This window comes from Amblyomma mixtum, chromosome 4, assembly GCF_055824585.1.
Source record: "Amblyomma mixtum isolate Tamu chromosome 4, ASM5582458v1, whole genome shotgun sequence".
In the NCBI taxonomy this organism is placed as follows: domain Eukaryota; kingdom Metazoa; phylum Arthropoda; class Arachnida; order Ixodida; family Ixodidae; genus Amblyomma; species Amblyomma mixtum.
The window spans coordinates 105,135,172-105,154,239 of record NC_143015.1 but is presented as its reverse complement, the minus strand read 5'-3'; the positions used below and the strand labels follow the sequence as shown (position 1 = coordinate 105,154,239).

General features: G+C 47.0%; 1 protein-coding gene across 17 annotated transcripts in view; it reads right to left on the bottom strand.

The window, feature by feature from the left end:
* LOC149347689 (uncharacterized) overlaps positions 1-19,068 on the bottom strand; it is a 63,035-nt gene that overhangs the window by 5,400 nt on the left and 38,567 nt on the right. For 12 of the 17 annotated variants that reach the window (XR_016292606.1, XM_089587341.1, XM_089587336.1 and 9 more), the window contains 2 exons: positions 6,462-6,624; positions 4,837-4,906 (listed from right to left, as the gene is read on the bottom strand). Coding sequence is in view for 14 of the 17 variants with exons in the window: in XM_089587341.1 (XP_089443467.1) it covers positions 4,837-4,906; positions 6,462-6,624 (233 nt within the window). In the remaining 3 variants the exon portion in view is untranslated. Of the gene's footprint in view, positions 1-1,476; positions 1,522-4,836; positions 4,907-6,461; positions 6,625-19,068 lie in introns of all 17 variants that reach the window. The other 5 variants (XR_016292608.1, XR_016292607.1, XM_089587342.1 and 2 more) reach the window with 2 other exon arrangements.

Below are 19,068 nucleotides of genomic sequence, written 5' to 3'. Positions count from 1 at the left end.
GGCGTTGCCGGTAGGGGCGAGCAGTCCTTTGCTGTGTCGTATCACTCGCAAAGCGATCGCTTTCCGCAAGACGCTTTCCATCTCTCCTTTCATCAGGCTCCATTGCTCGGCTTAAGCAGGTGTGACGGTAATGGCAATGAAATGCAGGACGATGGAGAAGCGTACGCGGACACGACGAGACGCAGGCCTGACAATAATGTATCTGCAGCGCGCTCAAATACTCCGCTAGCGTGTATACGTCTGCCTGCCAAAGGGGGAACCTTCATGAGCTGAAGGCCCAGCGGTCGGTCTTTTACATGCGTCTGTGTGGGACCGCAGCGCCATCCTTGGGAACGGCGCGGAAGTGCGGCCCTCTCTCGGAGAGTCTCGTTAAATCTCGTAAGGTGCCCGGATGCTCTCGTTTCAGTGCCGGGATGTTGGCTCTCGGTCTCGGCGTGACGTCACCACACTGCCGACAACGGCAGCTAAAAGCATTTCACGCTTAAAAAACGGAGGTTGCCCTGAGATACGCAACTTCACTGCTTTCCCTTCTTTTCCTGCTTTTCCTATGCGATGGTTCGTAAGAATCTCTATCAGAATTGGCTGTGGAGTGCCAACTTCTCACTTATCGCAGATCACGCCGGCTTTTCACGTTTAGGAAGAATGTGCTGACGCACTTTCAGGACTATGCTGAGAGCGGTGTCGGCCGCTCACTTCGGGACGCTGAGCACACAAGCTTCTCTCACTTAGGACACGCTTGACAGCGCTACAATGTGGTAGCGAAGGGCTGCCATCACGTTTTTTTTGTATCTTTAATTGCTTGAAAAAAGGCCCATCTAGAAAATTTGGTTGGTTGGTTTATGGGGTTTAACGTCCCAAAGCGACTAAGGCTATGAGAGACGCCGTAGTGGAGGGCTCCGGAAATTTCGACCACCTGGGGTTCTTTAACGTGCACTGACATCGCACAATACACGGGCCTCTAGAATTTCTCCTCCAAAGAAATTCAACCGCCGCGGCCGGGATTGAACCCGCGTCTTTCGGGTCAGCAGCCGAGCACCATAACCACTGAGCCACCGCGGCGGCCCATCTAGAAAATATGTTGCTAGAAAAAACTTCTGCATCTTAACGAAACGCAAGTGACCGCGAAGTGAGTATTAAATTTTTGTAGCTAATTAGGCGGAATTTGAAAAATACTTTTACGAGCGCCACGACAGGAAACATACGTGGTTTTAAATAGATCTTGCGCGCCATTTTTTTAATCCTTGGTTCAAGTTACCTGAAACACCCTGTATATCGTTGGACTCGTTACAAGTGGGAATAAAATAATGAGAATACGAAGAAAGAACATTCTGCAAACCAGGAAATTATTAGGCCAGAACGACACTCTTTCGAGACCGAGAGAGTGTTTGTCACTTTTCTGAAAAAAGCATTAGTACATGCATTCTTTTGTCTACAAGTGCATTGGGGTGAAGATTTCTTGGACTGTCATCCACGTACCACTTCTCGAGCGCAGTGAACCTGACGGGAGGCAGTGGCAGCTTCCTGCAGTGAACAACGGCACAAAGATTAGGGGACACCGAGATGCCAAAACAAAGTGGATACTTACGTTATAGATATTTTTGTTCAAGTGTCATTCGTATGGTTTATTTTTCAGTGTTTAGCGGCACCCCTTGTTCAAGGATATGGTGACATTGTGTAAAAAAAACGTCAGCGACGCAACAGCACAAAACATGACGTAAAGTGGTTGGGCTTCAACATTTCAATGTCATAGCACTCGGAGGGCCATCGAGGTGGAACCTGTTCGGCGGCAAGAAGAGCTTAGAGTGATTTCTCTCCCTGCACCTACCAGGTTCAAAGATCCCCGTTTTCTCTACCACTCCCCGTTAGTGGCAGATGGAGGTAGACGCCGAACAAACGATGACTCAGGAAAAATGAAAACTACTATGATATTACCAGAGATAACATTAAAATTTCAGTCCAGCGGAAACCAAGAGTGGGAGGTGGCCCAAATGCCACCTATGTCATGGGACTTTGTGACGTCATCACAACCTGCCCATCCTGCCAGTTGCAGTGAAAATGATTAGTCGCGAAAGGTTCCTCAAGAAACCCAGGTGGCACAAGCCAAACCTCTGTACGGGTATGAAATGGCCACTGACCGATGCTTGCAGAGGTGCATCACTTCACCACTGCGCCACTGCATCGCTAGCGACACGAGGAACCGCCGCGATCTACCACTGGGTCGGATTTTGCGCAGTTGTGTAGTCGTAACTGGACGAAAATCAGAATTGGTACAGACTGTTGAGTACAAGACAATAACAAAATTGGATTAGAATTGGAATAAAAAAAGAATGATTTCCTCGGCATGAATACATACTGGTCGCCGACTTTTTAACGCAGCCTACGGAGCATGGTTCGGCCAAGAACACCTTAAAAAAGCAGAAGCTCTTGCAGGACATGATCCTAGAATTCTTCAAACACCCACCAGACCAGCGCGGTCTGGTGGGTGAACTCAAAGCACCGTATATATAGACTCAGTGAAAATTTGGAATGAACAAACGAATCTGTTTGTGCATAACTCACACCGTTGTGATCTACCTATGCATGTAAGCCTACGTAAAGGCTCACACCTTCTGTGTTGAGCCCGACAGTAGGGGCGAGTCCATTGCGTCTACACTTCAGAAGCGTGATGGCCCTAAATGGTTCAGATTTGCGGGACTTCTGTTTCCAGCTTGTTTCGGAAGCAGCAAAGCCAACGACAGACAGAAAGGCGTGCACTGACTTGCCTGTCAACTCAGAGCATTCTGCGAGACATGACGCTGATGGGCATGCACATTACTGAGCACACCGGGTGCTCCAGCGAAAACCCGAAAATTTTCATAGATATTTTTGGGGTAAAAATAAGGCTTTTCCGGCAGAGTGTTACCAGTGTTGGCGGACACCAGAAAATTGTTGTATTGCTTTAAGTAGTTAGCTGGTTAACTAACTTTTAAGAATTAACTTTTAAGCCCATGTACTTTCGTATGATGCAGCCAGATTTTGTCGAGCCAAAGCAGCGAGGGTAAGCGCGTTTTCAAAATTCTAAAAACTGGTATGGTTACTACAATGACCGTCTACAAATGTCGATTTGCAGCAAGACGCCTAGCTCTGCTAGTTAAAAAGTTTATTAGAAGTTAGTCACCCAGCTTACTATTTAAGACAAGACACCACTCTTCTGTTGTCTGCCAACACTGGTAATACTGTTCCGCAAAAGCAATATTTCAACCACAAAAAGCTTACCTACGAAAATTTTTGAAAGTGCTAGCTGAAACACCCCGTATATGTGCACACTTGTCTGCTGAGAAAAGAAATGAACAGAAACATGGAGGAAAATGTCTTTTTTGTACGCCCTTACCACTTAATAGCACACCAGCTGCTTTTACTACCCCTTCATATATTCGGATCAACGCTGTCAAAGCCGGAGCATTCCTCTTTCTCTCCTTTCTCTTTCTCTCCTACCTTACTCCATTTCCTGACAGTGTGGTGCCCACTCCGTAGTGAGGCACTTACTACGCTTTTCCTTGTATCAAAACCATTTTTTTGTGTCTCTACTGCAGCTGTTCTGCACTGTGTAATAAAAAAATACCTAACAGCCCAGCGCAGGGTGCAATAAGCTGGCTCTGGCCGTAAATCGATGCATTAAGCAACGAAGCTTAGCTCTGCCTGCCTCGTGCCTTTCCTTCTCAAGTTTTGTGCATGAAAAAAAGAATCCCTTGAGTCTGATCTTATCTTCACTTCCTATGCCTATTTTTAAGTCTTCTTTAATGATTTTATCCTGTGCGCAATGTGCATGTGTCTAAAGGCTAATCTTCATGGACACATCCGAGGCGCACGAGCGCAGCGCCTACGCGCCCAGCGCTGCGCCGTGATAAGCGTCGGAGAACATATGCAACTCGATGGCGTGTCGCCTCCTGTCGCAGGTACTCGCGCTCAGCTCAGCGAAGAAATCGGCGCAAAGGGCCGTACCGAATGCCGAGAGAACTGCGTTCTCTGATTGGTTACACCAAACCAGCGAGCCATTTCCGTCGAGAGCGCCAGCTCGCCTCTGCGCCGCGCATGCGCAGACCGGCTCAGGCGTACGCTGATACGCGCAGGCGCTGCGCTCGTGCGCCTCGGATGGGCCCATAGAGATGTGCCTTAGGACGAACGCTGCAGAGAACTTTAGTTGCGGAAGCAGCACTACGCGAGTCGCCGAGACATTTCACGGAGCTGAGGAAAGGCCATACTGCGCATGCGCGACGACCAGGGACGTCACATGGCGCACAGCTGGCGAGCCTCCGCCGTCGCTGCGCGGGTGACTCAGAAGCACGGCTCAGAGGTGCCGCCGCCCCGCTCGCCAGTTGTGCATGCGCAGTAGCGGCGCATAGCTAGCGTGTCAGCGCCGCTGCCGCTGCCGCGCGCTCTCCATCGCCTCTCTCTTTCTCTCCTCCTTGCTTTCGCAATCCTCCAGGTTTAACCAGAGCTAAACCAATCTTTTCCTTTTTCAAGTGTCTTTGAAGTCTCCGTGACTTCCATTCTTCTAAAAGGTGTTTTACAAGCTATAGTTCCTTCTGTATTTTCTTATCAGACAAAGCCTACCATTTCTAATTCAATTCACTAAGGAGCATCTTCCTAACTTCTCTTCAGGGTGTGCTTCTTTTCTCCAATATACTCTATCGAGCATGTGCAGCACATGCTCCAGCTCGAGCAAAATCTTGCAATCAGTTAGTCACTTCTTGTACCGTGCACCACGTCTTTCATTTAGGATTTCCCAATAAAAAGATCAACGAAACGTAAACGCGCACGACAACACAGGCAGAAGGCACATGGAATACCCCTCACCTGCGAGAGCTCCCTCTAAGGGCCCAGTCCCCTAGAACAGGCTGTAGGTGGCTGGCTTGGCGGCACCTATCTGAAGAAAGCACAGCCAATATCATTCCGTGCTTCTTTTTGTTGGAAGCGAAAATGAGAACCCGATTAATCTGTCTGCTCCAAAACCTGTCTGATTTCATAGGAAACGACCGCTGAAATAAAGCACATATTTCTGACAAGGCGCGCTAAACAGATTTCAGTAATCTAGTGTTACAATCAACTGCCATATCAAAAAAGAGCTTCTCGTAAACCCCGTCCTTCTCAACGTCACCCCAGCCGCGCCAAAAATGATACAATTCCGCGGATAACAATAGAAAGGGCTCCGAAAGAGACGTTTCTTTTCACTAACTACACTAGCAGCTTATGAGACTGGCAAGAAGAGCATTATTTCCCAGAAGCAGTGCTACGCTCCACACACAATGACGTCACTCAAGGACCACGGCGGTAGCGCTATATAGCGCAATCATATACTACACACCTGCAGGGGCGACGAATGCATGAGCCTGGCGGGAGACTGCAGCATAAGTTAGCTGTACAGAGCTGCGTGACAGTCAGTGACGCAGGCCGTCTGTGATGCAGACAAGGTAATGCTTGTGCTCCTCGCATCATTGTTGTCGATTTTGGGCTTTATTTTTCGCGAGGTGAATCTCACGGGATTGCTCCAATAACCCCACTACTTACTCGCAAGCAAGAGGAATTTTGCCGCTGCATTTCATAATGAATTAAATGCCATCGAAAGGCAATGGACCGGTTAAATTTCCTCCGTATTATAATTTTTCGCATGTATCTGCCATTGTGACATTCTCTAAAAAATCAGTAACGAAAGGTAACTTTGCTATATCTCGCATCACTGAGACCAGACCTGCTCATTCGCAGATCATTTGATGCACGAGATATATTTGAGAGAAAACCTTCAACACCACTACCACACAAGCACATGGCGGTCTTGCCGTAAAGGTCTGAAGTCAGGCTTTTGTAGCAAATCATTGCTATGTCTTTAAACTTTATCGTGAAAGTTGGAGAATCGTCAGGCAACTGCGATAATTTTGCGAAAGCACTTGGATTTACCATCAGTATTGCTTAAACGCATTTACTCTACTTAATTCTTATACTCTAAACCGATGCGTCACACATGTTTTCCACACATGTTTGAAGCTATCATCAATTCCCTTAATCCTGATATTACAATTTCATCTGCACTACTACTTCGCACCTTTACGAAAGCCCAAAAAATGTTTCAGAAACTTTTCCCTCTAAAAAAACTTAATTAACCAAGGAAGTGATAAGTTCTGCTGAATAAAAATGTTTGGGGCTGGATTGTTTATTCTTAAAAAATGTAAAAAATTAAAAAATGTACTCGGAGTTCAACAGTAAGAATTTTACAAACACCACGGCCAACATACCCTTGATATCTGCTCTTCAATTCACCAACCCATTATTTCGTCACTCTCGCTGTCTTGTGCGCATTAGCCGGCGCTGAGTGCTGTCTCATATATGTCGCCTATGTAGAGCAGCTAGAGCTGCCCCGCTCCCAAAAAGAAACCAGGATGTACGCAAGCGCATTTCCTGCCTGCAGTGATTCATCGGTTACTTACTTCCTCGGCTCGGTGTCTGCGCCAGAGTAGTGGCGCTGAATCGCAGAGATAGTGTTGCATCGAAGGCCCTTTCTTGGCAGGCTACCAAGCCGGACATGTTATTCGTGCTGGGCTCCGTGGACCTCGACTGGACATCGTTGCACCGATTGTGTAGCAGCGGTGGCTGCAAGAGAAAATTGTGGCCTCCTGTTAGTACCTCAATGGTCATGACACGTCTATTAAAATTAGGCCGGCCTCCGATTTTTCTCTTCACATTTAAGGGGGGAATGGGAGGGAAGTATCACAGAAAAGGTGTTTAAAATTAGAAACAGAACAAATTGTAAATTGGGGGATCTCCTGGGTCGAAACAAAACGTGAACTATCAACGACGCCATAGTGAAGGGCTATGGATTGCTGGAGACCAGTTGGGGCTCTGTAATGTGCGCTGCCTTCACTCCGAACACGGGCGGCTTTGCATTTCCCCTCCATCGATGTAGGAACGTCGCGGCAAAGAAAAACGAGAAAGGTACACACATTCAAAAAGCTACCAAAACAATCACACCCAAATAGTCGTTCCAAACCGTCTATGCCCATTGTGTTGGCTACCACTGGTTGGTTGGTTTATGGGGTTTAACGTCCCAAAGCGACTGAGGCTATGAGAGACGCCGTATTGGAGGGCTCCGGAAATTTCGACCACCTGGGGTTCTTTAACGTGCACTGACATCGCACAGTACACGGGCCTCTAGAATTTCTCCTGCAAAGAAATTCTAGCCGCCGCGGCCGGGATCGAACCCGCGTCTTTTGGGTCAGCAGTCGAGCACCATAACCACTGAGCCACCGCGGCGTCTCTGTTGGCTACCACTAAAAGGTAGATTATCCCAATAGCTGAAACTGTATTATCTTGGTGTTTAAGCACTATTATATTCTGTGGGGACCTGCTCTCGCCGGCTCCCTCTGCTTGCCTTCCCCGCGATGCACCCCTTAACTAACAAGGAAGGGCGCGGGCGTCGCAGCGCCACGGATGGCGTGATTGTTGTGCGCGAGGGGTAGACAGCGCTTAGGCTTAGGAGATTGGACGCACGCTGACGCTAACGCGAAAGGCCCCGCTCCTCGCCGGCGGCCGGCCTCGTGGTGGGAACATGCTGCCGCCAGCTCGTCCCGTCCGGCCTCGGAGTTTCCCACTTGCCCTGGCGTGGTGAAACGTTAGCTCTTAACCGAGCTGGTGAGTCTGACGTCCTCGATTCCTCAGCGTATTTTGTTGCTAGCTCGCGTTATTGTCGTTGTAGCAATGAATGCCTTGTTTGTGTCAGCCAGAGTTTCCACTGCGCCACCGCGCCCAGATTGCTATGAGGACTCCCAGCGATCTGACTGTAGATTAGAGAACGACCAATGCGCACATAAGAGAAATACCTATTAGAACAATCGCGTTGTACCTTGAAAGCGGAGCTTATCTGTCCCCTCAAGTTTTTTCTCTCTAATCAATATTAGATTTACGGCAAGGGTCCCAGATAACGGAAGCACAACCCATTGCAGGAGGGACAATTGATTTGTAGAGAAGGAGATAAATTTAAGATGTAAAAAGTTAGAGAATGCCACAAGAAGAGCAGCTTTAAGTGTGCAGCAGCAATTACACACTCTATATGATTGGTTTTGGTTTTGTGGGGTTTAACGTCCCAAAGCGACTAAGGCTATGAGAGACGCCGTAGTGAAGGGCTCCGGAAATTTCGACCACCTGGGGTTCTTTAACGTGCACTGACATCGCACAGTACACGGGCCTCAAGAATTTCTCCTCCAAAGAAATTCTAGCCGCCGCGGCCGGGATCGAACCCGCGTCTTTTGGGTCAGCAGCCGAGCACCATAGCCACTGAGCCACCACGGCGGCACACTCTATATGAATCTTCCACATGAGAACACTGTTGCTTATCAGTACGAGTAATATATAAGCACTCTTTGCAGAGTAATTTATACCGCTAACAGGGCAGACAAATTTCAGAAAATTTCTGCTATTGCCATAGGCCGCAGCGTTCATTGGGTGGGCGAACTCTCAACCATTAACTTCCACCAGTCCGGGTGGCCCTCTGACATCAGAGATCAGCCTGATTATCAGAAGGGTCGGTGGCACCCAAGTGACAAATCTACCACGGTTGCGGAAGCGCCTGTGGATTGAGGCTAAAGGGAGAATGTGTGTAACCTGTCTTCTACGAAGCCTATGCCGCAATGGGAAGATATCGCGCATCTAAAAAAACTGAACAGTGTTTCAATAACTTGCATCTGCCGAAATTTGTATGAAGTGCAAAAAAATATTGACAATACGCTGACAGAACATTTTGCCAATCAGCGGATTATTAGGCCAGAACGACACACTATCGAGACCCGGAAAGTGGTGGTTACTTTTTAGAAAAAAATTAGTCCAGACATCGTTTCTGCAAGCAGAATCGCGTCAAGATTTCTTGGACTGTCATCCACGTACCTTTTGAAACGAACTATAGAGAGGCTGACAGGAGTCTGTTGCAGCTTCCTGCAGTGAACAAACGCACAGAGATTAGAGAGCACCGAGGTGAAAAAGGAAAATGGATACTTATGTTATAGATAGTTTTTTTCACGTGTCATTCGTTTGATTTTTTTCCTTTTTCAGTTTTATTGGTGCCTCTAGTTCAAAGGTATGCTGCCCCTACCTGAAGAAAATGTCAGTGACGTAACAGAACCAAACATATGACGTTAAGTGTTTGGGCTTCAACAAGGCCGCTGCGGTGGCTCACTGGTTATGGCCCTTGGCTGCTGACCCAAAAGACGCGGGTTCGTGCCCGGCCGCGGCGGCCGAACAACGATGGAGGCGAAATTCTAGAGGCCCGTGTACAGTGCGATGTCAGAACAGGTTAACGAACCCTAGGTGGTCGAGATTTCAGAAGCCCTCCACTATGGCGTCCCTCGTAGCATGAGTCGCTTTGAGACGTCCAAGAAATTTGGAAGGTTCCTTTTTTGCGTACAAATTTTAGCCGTCAAATGTTAGAGTATTCCCTTCCATCGTTACTTAACTATCTTCACGGTCATAACATCCATTTAGAAAATATAAGCATGTCAATGTTGAAGACTTTTTTTTTCGTCATAATAGAGATGGGACCTTCACTAAGAATTGTATAATGATGATTTATTTTTTTTCCTGCTCTTTATATATGTATTGTGCCTATGCTATCTTCCGACATGAAAATGCAATATTCTTATTTTGTTATTTTGCTTCAGTTCGTGCAGTGGCTTTGCACATTCATTTTTTTTGTGTGTGTAAAGTGTGTCCGGAAAATTAATCAATACGTTGCGCAACCGTTGTATGCCTTGTAAAGAGGGGCTTGAACCTCGTCAAGTGAACTATTTTTCACTTTTGTTCAAGCCCCTACCGCTTTGACGGAAATAAATCATATCATATCAAATCATATCAAATAAACCAAACTTTTAACTCGATAGAACTCAGAGGGTCATCAAGGCTAAAACTGTTCGGCAGTGATATCTGCGGGAAGCCTCCGCCTGCCAGTGGTGGCAGGAATTGTTTAAAGGGATTTCCTTCTCTGCACCTACCTGGTTCCAACCTTCTCCTTTCCCCCTTCCACTAGACGGTGTGGTGTAGGATGACTCAGCAAAGATGAAAATAACTGATAACGACTTAGATAGCGTTAAAATTTCTGTTCAGAGCAACGAAGAATATCAGCTGTCCCAGATGCCCCCTATGTCTCGTGACCACGTGACACCATCATAAACTGCCCCTATCCGTTTGTGAACAAACAGCCCACCGTGGCAGGTGGCTGTTATTCCCTGGTTGCGAGACGCCGCTCGAGAAGAGCTATCTAGGATACACAAGCCCAACCACTGCCTCTCTAATCAACAGCCACATGCTGGAGCATTCTATTGTGCATTACTTAACCACTGCACCGGTAGTGATTTGAAGAACCTCCGCGATCTAAGTAGGACGAATTATGTGTAGTTGAGTAGTCGTAATTAGAACAAAATCGGAATTGAATATATTGTTTAACAAAAGACAGTGGGCTCAGAACTGGAATACAGTCAGAACTGGAATACACTGCTGAGTAAAAGAAGAATTCTGTCTCATTTCCTAAAGATGAAATTTACTACCCTCCCCTAATTTTTTAAAGCAGCCTACGGAGCATGGTTCGGCCAAGGCAACATCAGACACAAAGGCAGAATCTGTGACGGGACCTGATCCTGAAATTCTTCAAATACTTGGAAGAGCTGAGGAGCATCTCAAGGAGGCATGCCACCACCCACGTTCAGTAGCCTCATTACCAGCCTGATCTGGTGGGTGAGCAAATATATAGCATTTATATGGACTAAAGGAAAATTTAGAAATTTAGAATGAACTAAAGAATCTGTTAGCGCAAAGCTCAGAGCGTTCTGATCTATGTACGCATGAATGCCTACGTAAACGGTCACACCACCTGTGTCGTGCAGGACAGAAGGGGAGAGTCCACTTCAGAAATGAGATGGTTCCTAACGGTTCAGATATGCGTGACTTCGGTTTGCCGCTCCTTTCGGACGCAGCAGAGCCGACGACAGACAAAGACGTGCACTGACTTGTCTGTTCTAATCCCTGCGTTCTACGAGACCTGACAACACACATCAGCGAATATACATGTGCGTACATGTCAGCTCTGGAAAGCAATAAATGAAAGATGGCGGAAAATGCCACCTCTCTTTTTACGTGCTTACTACTGCACAGCACACCTGATTTTACTGCCCCTTCATACATCCGGTGCAGCGCTGTCAAAGGTAGAACGTTCCTCTTCATCTTCTTTCTAATTCACTCCCACATGACCCCATTTCTTAAAGGCGAAATTGAGGTGTCCACACAGTAGTGAGACAGCTACTGCGACTTCCCTTGCAGGGAGCAGTAAGCCAGCTCTGGCCGTAAATTGATGCATAAGCAACGCAGTTTACCTGTCTGCCTCTTGCTTCATCTCAAGTTTTGTGCATGTTGATTTGTGGAAAAAGGTTGTTAACTGGGATCTTACCTTCTCTTCGAAAAGTTCGCAGTCTTTGTTCATGATTTTAAACCTGTGCGCAATGTGCGTGTCTCTAATAATAACGCTGGACAAAACCGTTACAAGAAAAGTGTTTTGAAGTCTCTGTGACTTCCATTCTTCTAAAAGGTGTTTTATAAGGCGTAGTTTCTTCTGTGCGTTCTTATCAGACATAACCTACCATTTCTAACTCAATCTACTAAGGAGTAACTTCTTAAACTCTATTCAGTACATGCTTATTTTCTCGAGCATGCCTTAGCGAGCTTGTGGAGCACATGCGCCAACTCGAGTAGAATCTTCCAATCCGTTAGTCACCTGCTCTACTATGTACCATGACACCCGTGCCCGATTTCTCGATGAAATGACTAAATATTATTTACTGCTAGTTAATGACACCTAAGCTTCGCCATTAGTAGTGGAACGCGACAGAGTGTTGTGGCGCTGCCAGGGAGTCTACGGAACGCCACCACTCATTCGTCGGGATGCCTCGCCTTTTAAACGCAACGCTTTTTGAGGAAAGGAAATGGCACAGTGATGCTCTGTCATCTTGGTGGACATCTGAACCGCACGAAAGTCGGAGTGAATGAAGAAATAGTGGCCGTAATGAAGAAAATGAAATGGTGGAAAGGAAATTACGCAGTAACGGTCTCTCACATATCTCTGTGGACACCCGTCATCCGTTTGTAGAGGAAGGGAGGAAGTGGTAGCGAAAGGAGAAAGAGAAAGAGGGGCCGTAATGAACAAAATGAAAATTGTATATGAGGAAAGAAAACTACGAAGTAATTGTCTCACACTCGCTCCTCGTGCATGCTCAGTTGGAGCTCTCCGGGGCTCCGCGAAATCGCTCTCACCTAGCATAGTGTTGCTTCCGCAACAAAAAGATGAATGAAACGCAAACGTGCACGACAACGCAGCCAAAAGGCACACGGAATACCGCTCACCTGCGAAAGCTTTCTCGCTGGGCTCCGGTCTCCAGACTCCGGGAATTGGTTTTCCGTGAGTCTGGAGAAGTCTCCAATCTCCCGAAATTGGCTGTCAGTGCCGCGGCGGAACCCACGCGACGAATGCACAGCCAAGACCATCCCGTGCTTCTTTTTCGTCAATGCGTCCGCTGCAAAACATGTCTGACTTCAGGAAAAACGGGCTCCGACATGAAGCACATGTTTCTGACAAGATGCCCCAGTCAAACTTTAATGATCCAGCTCTTCAATTAACTGCCATGCTATCAGAAAGATTCTCGTGAACCTCGCTCTTCTAGAGTAAGTTACAGAAGAGGAAATGCTGTGTATAACAAAGGGGTAAAAGCGCTCTGAAGATAGTACCTGTTTTCAGTAAACACATACTTACCTTTTGAGAGCACCGAGAAGTGCTTTACTTCACTGAAGCACGGTTATACTCCACAGAGTGTGACGTCACTTAAATGTCAAGGAAGGGGCGTTGTACAGCTCAAATATATACAACAAACCTGCTGAGCCGACGAATGCATGAGCCTGGCAGGAGACAGCAGTATATGCCTGGTGTGTATAGTGACGCTACAGTCTGCGATGCAGTCGGTAAATACAAGGCAATGCTTGGGCTTCTTGCATCACTACTGCCCAATATCGGGTGGTTTTTGTTTCCCTTAGGATGATGTGAAGGTACTATTCCGCCCATCTTCCTACCTACTCGCACGCGAGAGGAATTTCGCACGCGAGAGGAATTTCATAATGGTTTTAACAGTTCTGAAAGGCAAAGAAAAGGTCGTTTCCTGCGTGTTTTATGTTTTGGGAAGCACTCGGGAGATTGCCTTGATATCTTCTCTTCGCTTGGTCACCCACCTAATATTTTGTCACTAGCGCCTTTTTGTCAAGAGCATTAGCCCACGCTGAGTGCTGTCTATGTCACCTATATAGATTAGTTCCAGCTGCCTCCCTCCCTAAAAAAAAAGCGAGGATGTACAGCCACCGTGAAATGTACACAACCCAAGGGGTTTGCTTAGTACAACTTTTTGTAGCGGAAGCTACATTCGCCACAAACTTCCGATTTCGCTGTGGCAGTGCTCCGAGCAGGGGCAGAAACCGACCTTGAGCCGTTGCCTAGCAACCTCCGCGGCTGGCGGTGTGCGCGCGATCTGGCATGACGTCACCAGTGCGCCTCACCATGGAGCCGCCGCCGCCGTTTGGTATGACGTCACAACGCTTGCCTCGTCGTTGAGCTCGCCTCCGCACGCCTCGCCAGCTATGTCGCATGCCTGATAACATGTCGGAGGATTGAAAAGGAGAGCTCGCGTGCGCCACAACCACAGGTGAGGCGGCAGTATGGACGGCAACAAGTAAAACGCTTTGGCATTCTGTTCTTAAAGGCGAAGCTTTAGCGTCCTCCAATTTTCTTTTAGAACGGCTCTCGCTCACATCTAGGAGTCTAAATCTTGCGAGGATTGAGGAGGCGAAGCTATTCATCTTTAGCGAGATTACGTTCCATGAAGATGCATAACAAGTCCCACAGCCGGCCTCACAAGCAAGCCCATTGGGCCGTATGCTTTAGACGGAGGTTATACGCACAAGGGCATTTTCTGCCTGGAGTCGGTCACTCAACACCTCGCCTCGGTGCCCGCACCTGAATCGCGAACGCTGCAATTTCGCAGGTAGTCGTACTTACGGGGCCCAATCTTGGCAGGCCACCAAGAAGGACATGTTACTCCTGGTGGGCTCCGTGGACGTCGACTGGGGCATACTCGCACCTACTGCGTTGCAACCGTGACTGCAATAGAAAAATGGCGATCTCCTATTAGTAGTTCGATGCTCGTGGCACACTGCGCTTTTGGTCAGGGGGAAAGAGAGTTCCACAAAAGGGCAGACTGAAAATTAAAAATGCAATGGGATTGAACTTGCCGAAGCTAAATGCGGACTATCAACGACACCGTAGTGAAGGGCAATCCAGTCCTTCATAATCCATGTTTTGTTTTGGAAAGTTAAATCCCATAATCATGGTGATGACGATGAGTATGGGATTTAACTTGTCGAAGCAAAGTGTTGATTATGAAGGACACCGTAGTGAAGGCCTAGATATTCGTTTGGTATTATGGGAGTTTAACGTCTCCAAGGAACAAGGACTATGAGGGAGGCCGGGGGTTTTTTTTTAACGTGCACTGACATCGCACAGTACGCGGGTATCTACAATTTCCACCCCATCAGAATTGAACCGCCACGGCCGGGATCGAGCCCGCGTTTTTCGGTTCAGCAGCCGAGCGCCATAACCACTGAGTCTCTGCAGCGGCTTGAAGGACTACGTATTATTGTAGGCAGCCGGGGCGATGTAACGTGCACTGCCTTCGCTTAGCACACGGGCTGTTTTGAATTCCCTCCATCGAAATAGGGCAGCCACGGACGGTAACGAAGCCGCGACGTTGGGATCAGCAGCACAACACGAAGACCAACCGGAAAGGTACCGGTGTTTGAAAAGGTACCAAAACAGTAACTCCAAGAATTGTTGCTGTAAACATTTTATACCCACAGCGTTGGCTACCACTGCAGCGGCAAGCTACGGACGGGCGTTTTTGGCAAGTCCCTGTGCTCTTTTCCCAGGAATCGGCGGCTTTCGGATCCTGCATCACAAACACTGCGCAGCGTTATCTTCGTCGACTGGCTGCGCCCTCCTTTAACAGCAGTTCGGCAGCGGCAGTGGCGAGCTACGGACGGCCGTTTTTGACAAGTCCCTGTGCTCTTTTCCCAGGTTTGTGTGGTTCGAGTCCTGCTGCCACAAGCTTTGAAAGCCCCTGGCTATGCTGTTTTGATGCTACATCGAGGGATGGAACCTAACGGCAGTGACCTGCTTTTCTTGGACGCCCATGAATCGGTGGCTTTCGGATCCTGCATCACAAACACTGCGCAGCGTTATCTTCGTCGACTGGCTACGCCCCCCTTTAACAGCAGTTCGGCACCGGCAGTGACGAGCTACGGACGGGCGTTTTTGACAAGTCCCTATGCTCTTTTCCCAGGTTTGTGGTACTTTTTCCACACTTTTCTTCGCTGCGTATGCTCAAACCACTGCTGCTGCCAAGCTTGCTAGATTGTTTTTGTTTTCTTTTTTTGCTGTTGTTTCCTACGGAGTGTGCTACATTAAGCTTGCCATGAGTGACTCAGAAAAGGAAATTTGTTTGGCCTGCAATCTTGATATTGAACCTGCTGATAATATTCTTAAATGTAAGCAGTGCGCGTACCCATACCACGCAGAAAATTGTTCTGGGTTAAAAGATGCGTCTGCGAAGACCAGAAGTGGGAACTGCCGCAAAAAGTTTGTCCGACATGCAAAAAAGCGGCTTCCCGTAATGGCGCGGCGAATACAAAAGACGCGTCTCAGGACTTCATTGTAGCTGCCGCGTTCGCTGAACTGAGTCGCAAGCTCGACGCCCTCTTGCCACTTAAGGAACAGGTCGACAACATTGAACACTCAATTCAAACTATGTCTGATCACTTTGGTGATATCCTAAATCGTCTTGACAACCAGGATAAAGTGATCGCACAGATTAAGAAAAGGCTCGAACATGTAGAAAATGCCAATAATGGTGAAGAAATACGCCAGCTGCATGCTGATATAAATGACCTTGAGTTTAGGAGCAGGAAAACGAATCTGGAGATACATGGCGTGCCGGTAACTGACCAGGAAAACATCCTCCAGAAAGTCAATGAGGTGGCTAAACTAGTTGATTTAGCAGAGGTCGAGGAGAGCGATGTTGAGGCTTGTCATAGGCTCCCAACTAAGCCAAGTAAAGTGCCTGCTATTTTAGTGCGGTTTGAAAGGCAAACACTCAAAGATGAGTGGATGAAAAAGCGAGCTTTGTTCCGAGAGCAGGACAGCAATCTGTACATCTGTGACAACCTGACACGCCGAGCAAAGCTTCTTCTCTCAACTAAAGAATGGGCCAAAAGCAATAGCTAGCCATTTGTTTTGTATTCAAACGGCAAAGTCCTCATCCGCAAGAAGGAAGGCGACAACGTGCAGGTGGTCACCGATGCACGCGATCTAGCTAACTTTGTCAACTGATAATTTCCTGTTCAGTGCAATGCCATACCACAACTTCTATCATGGCTGCAAGCGTACGTTATCAGTTACCCAGTGCTATAAGCCACACGTTGCTCCCACAGTGGCTGTGTTCGTCTGTATTGAAATGCTTCCATCTCAATGTGCGATCCTTAAACAACAAACTACATACTAGATGAGTTTCAAATTTTACTCCAGAGTTTTGGCTTTTCGTTTGACTTTGTTATATTTCAGAATCATGGCTGAATACGAATAACTTCCATTTGCCGTCATTTTCAACGTTTTCTATGAACCGTGATTGTCGTCGAGGTGGAGGAGTGTGTATTCTTGCTAACAACCGAATTGAGTGTGACATGGTGGAAGACCTATGTTATATGTCTTCAGATGTGGTAGTTCTGTCTGTAATAACCAATAATACTGTGTTTTCTGTGTTTTACAGTCCACCGAGCGGTGACATTTCTTTGTTCTTTGAATACATCGAGTCCTTTCTTACTTTTATAAACGAACATAATTATGAGCTAGTCATAAGCGGTGATTTTAACATAGACATGTTATCCAATGCAGCAAATAGTGTCAACTTCGGTATAATTCTGCGCAGGTTCTGTTTGGCGATTACTACCAAAGAGCCGACCCGTATAACCTCGAGTTCCGAAACACTTCTTGATATATTTATCACCAATATCAATCCTTCATCCATAATATCCGGGGTAACTTGTGATTTGAGTGACCACATGGGAATCTATTGATTCTATCAGATTGTGAAACCCAAATTCAGAAAGCAGAATGCATCTTTTATCCAAGTCATAACAGCAGCTTCCCTCGACGCTTTTCGTGCGGAGATGTGCGGTGTAAACTGGAACGATGTATACAACAAAACCAACGCGAATGACGCTTATCAAGCCTTTGCAGAAAAGTTTAACTCTATGTATAACAAGCATTTCCCTCTTAAAAACAAACGAAAAGGTAGGAACGTACGGAAACCATGGATATCACTAGAGCTACTTGCGCGTATAAAACAGAAGAACAAACTGTACAGTTCTTTTGTTGCATCAAAAAAACATTTCTATTCTTGAACAATTCAAGAAATACTTAAATAAGTTAAACAATGACATCCGCAATGGGAAGAGACATTATTATGGGAATTACTTTGGCTCAGTCGACCGTCCTGACATACTTTGGAAAAAGCTGCGATCCCTTGATGCCAATATGTCAACGCTGCCATTGATAAGGTGACTCATGACGGAAAAGATTATGTAGGAGAAAACTTAGCCGAAGCATTTAACACTCATTTCACACAATATGGTCAACCTGCACCTGAACGGCACCATAGATCTATCCTATAAATAGGTGCCCTGCCACTTTTCCTTACACTTATTGATGAAAGGGAAATTATACAAACATTCCATGAATTATCAAACTCCACTTCTTGTGACGTCAACAACATCCAGATTCGCCCTGTGAAATATATTGTTACGAAGAAGAAGAGGGCAGTGGCGCGGGACGGAGAGCTCGCGCTAGGTCCTCAGCCATTAAATTATATCATCTGTCATCACGTCCTCCTTTTTCTAGGCTTGCCACCTCGTAACATTTGGTAGAGGTTCGGGGTACATCGTCATCCTGGTCCCTGGAGCATCGCCACCTTCTGCTCGCCTTCGTCGTTGGCCGAGGGGACCTGGACTCCGCCGCCGGCACAACCCGAGCCCGACCGGACCAAAACCGACCAGCCGCTTTACCCCGCCCCGTCCCCAGCCCTGACCACAAAACACGACGACCAGGACCAGACGCCGCATGACCCGACGACGACCCGAATCAAGACGGCACCCCCGCCCAAGCTGTCCGGCGAGTCCTTAATCCCTGACCTTCGGCTGTGGCGACCGACCGCTGGACCTGATGCTCCGGGGACAACCGTTCACCAGATCATCTCGTTCATCTTGATGGCAAGCCTTTCCTCTTCTTCTATCCTTTGTGATCATGGTCATCGCCACCTCATCATTGAAAATTTAAGCAATCGATCGGGACGATCGCTCGGAGGACCCGGGTCATGTTACGAAGAAAAAGAGGGCAGTGGCGCGGGACGGAGCGCTCGCGCTAGGTCCTCAGCCATTAAATCATGTTATCATCTGTCATCATGTCGTCCTTTTTCTAGGCTTGCCACCTCGTAACAATATCATTGAATACATCTCTACTCCTCTTGCTTATATATATAACCTATGTCTAGAAACCACAACCTTCCCCTCAGATATGCAAATAGCAAAGGTGACTGTCCTGTATAAAAAGGGTAATAAAAATGACTTTGGTAATTACAGACCAATTAGTATTCTTCCAGTATTTTCTAAAGGTTTAGAAAAAATCGTGCTAATACGAATGGAAAAATTTCTGCAATCTCATAACATAATTACTAGTTCACAGTATGGATTCAGACATAATAAATCAACAGAGCTTGCCCTTCTTCACGAAAAGGAATATATATTAGAACATTTTGAAAACAAAATGTTAGTACTAGGCATATTTGCGGATTTCACGAAGGCGTTCGACAGGATTAGTCACAGTATTCTTTTCGAAAAGCTTGAACTATACGGGAT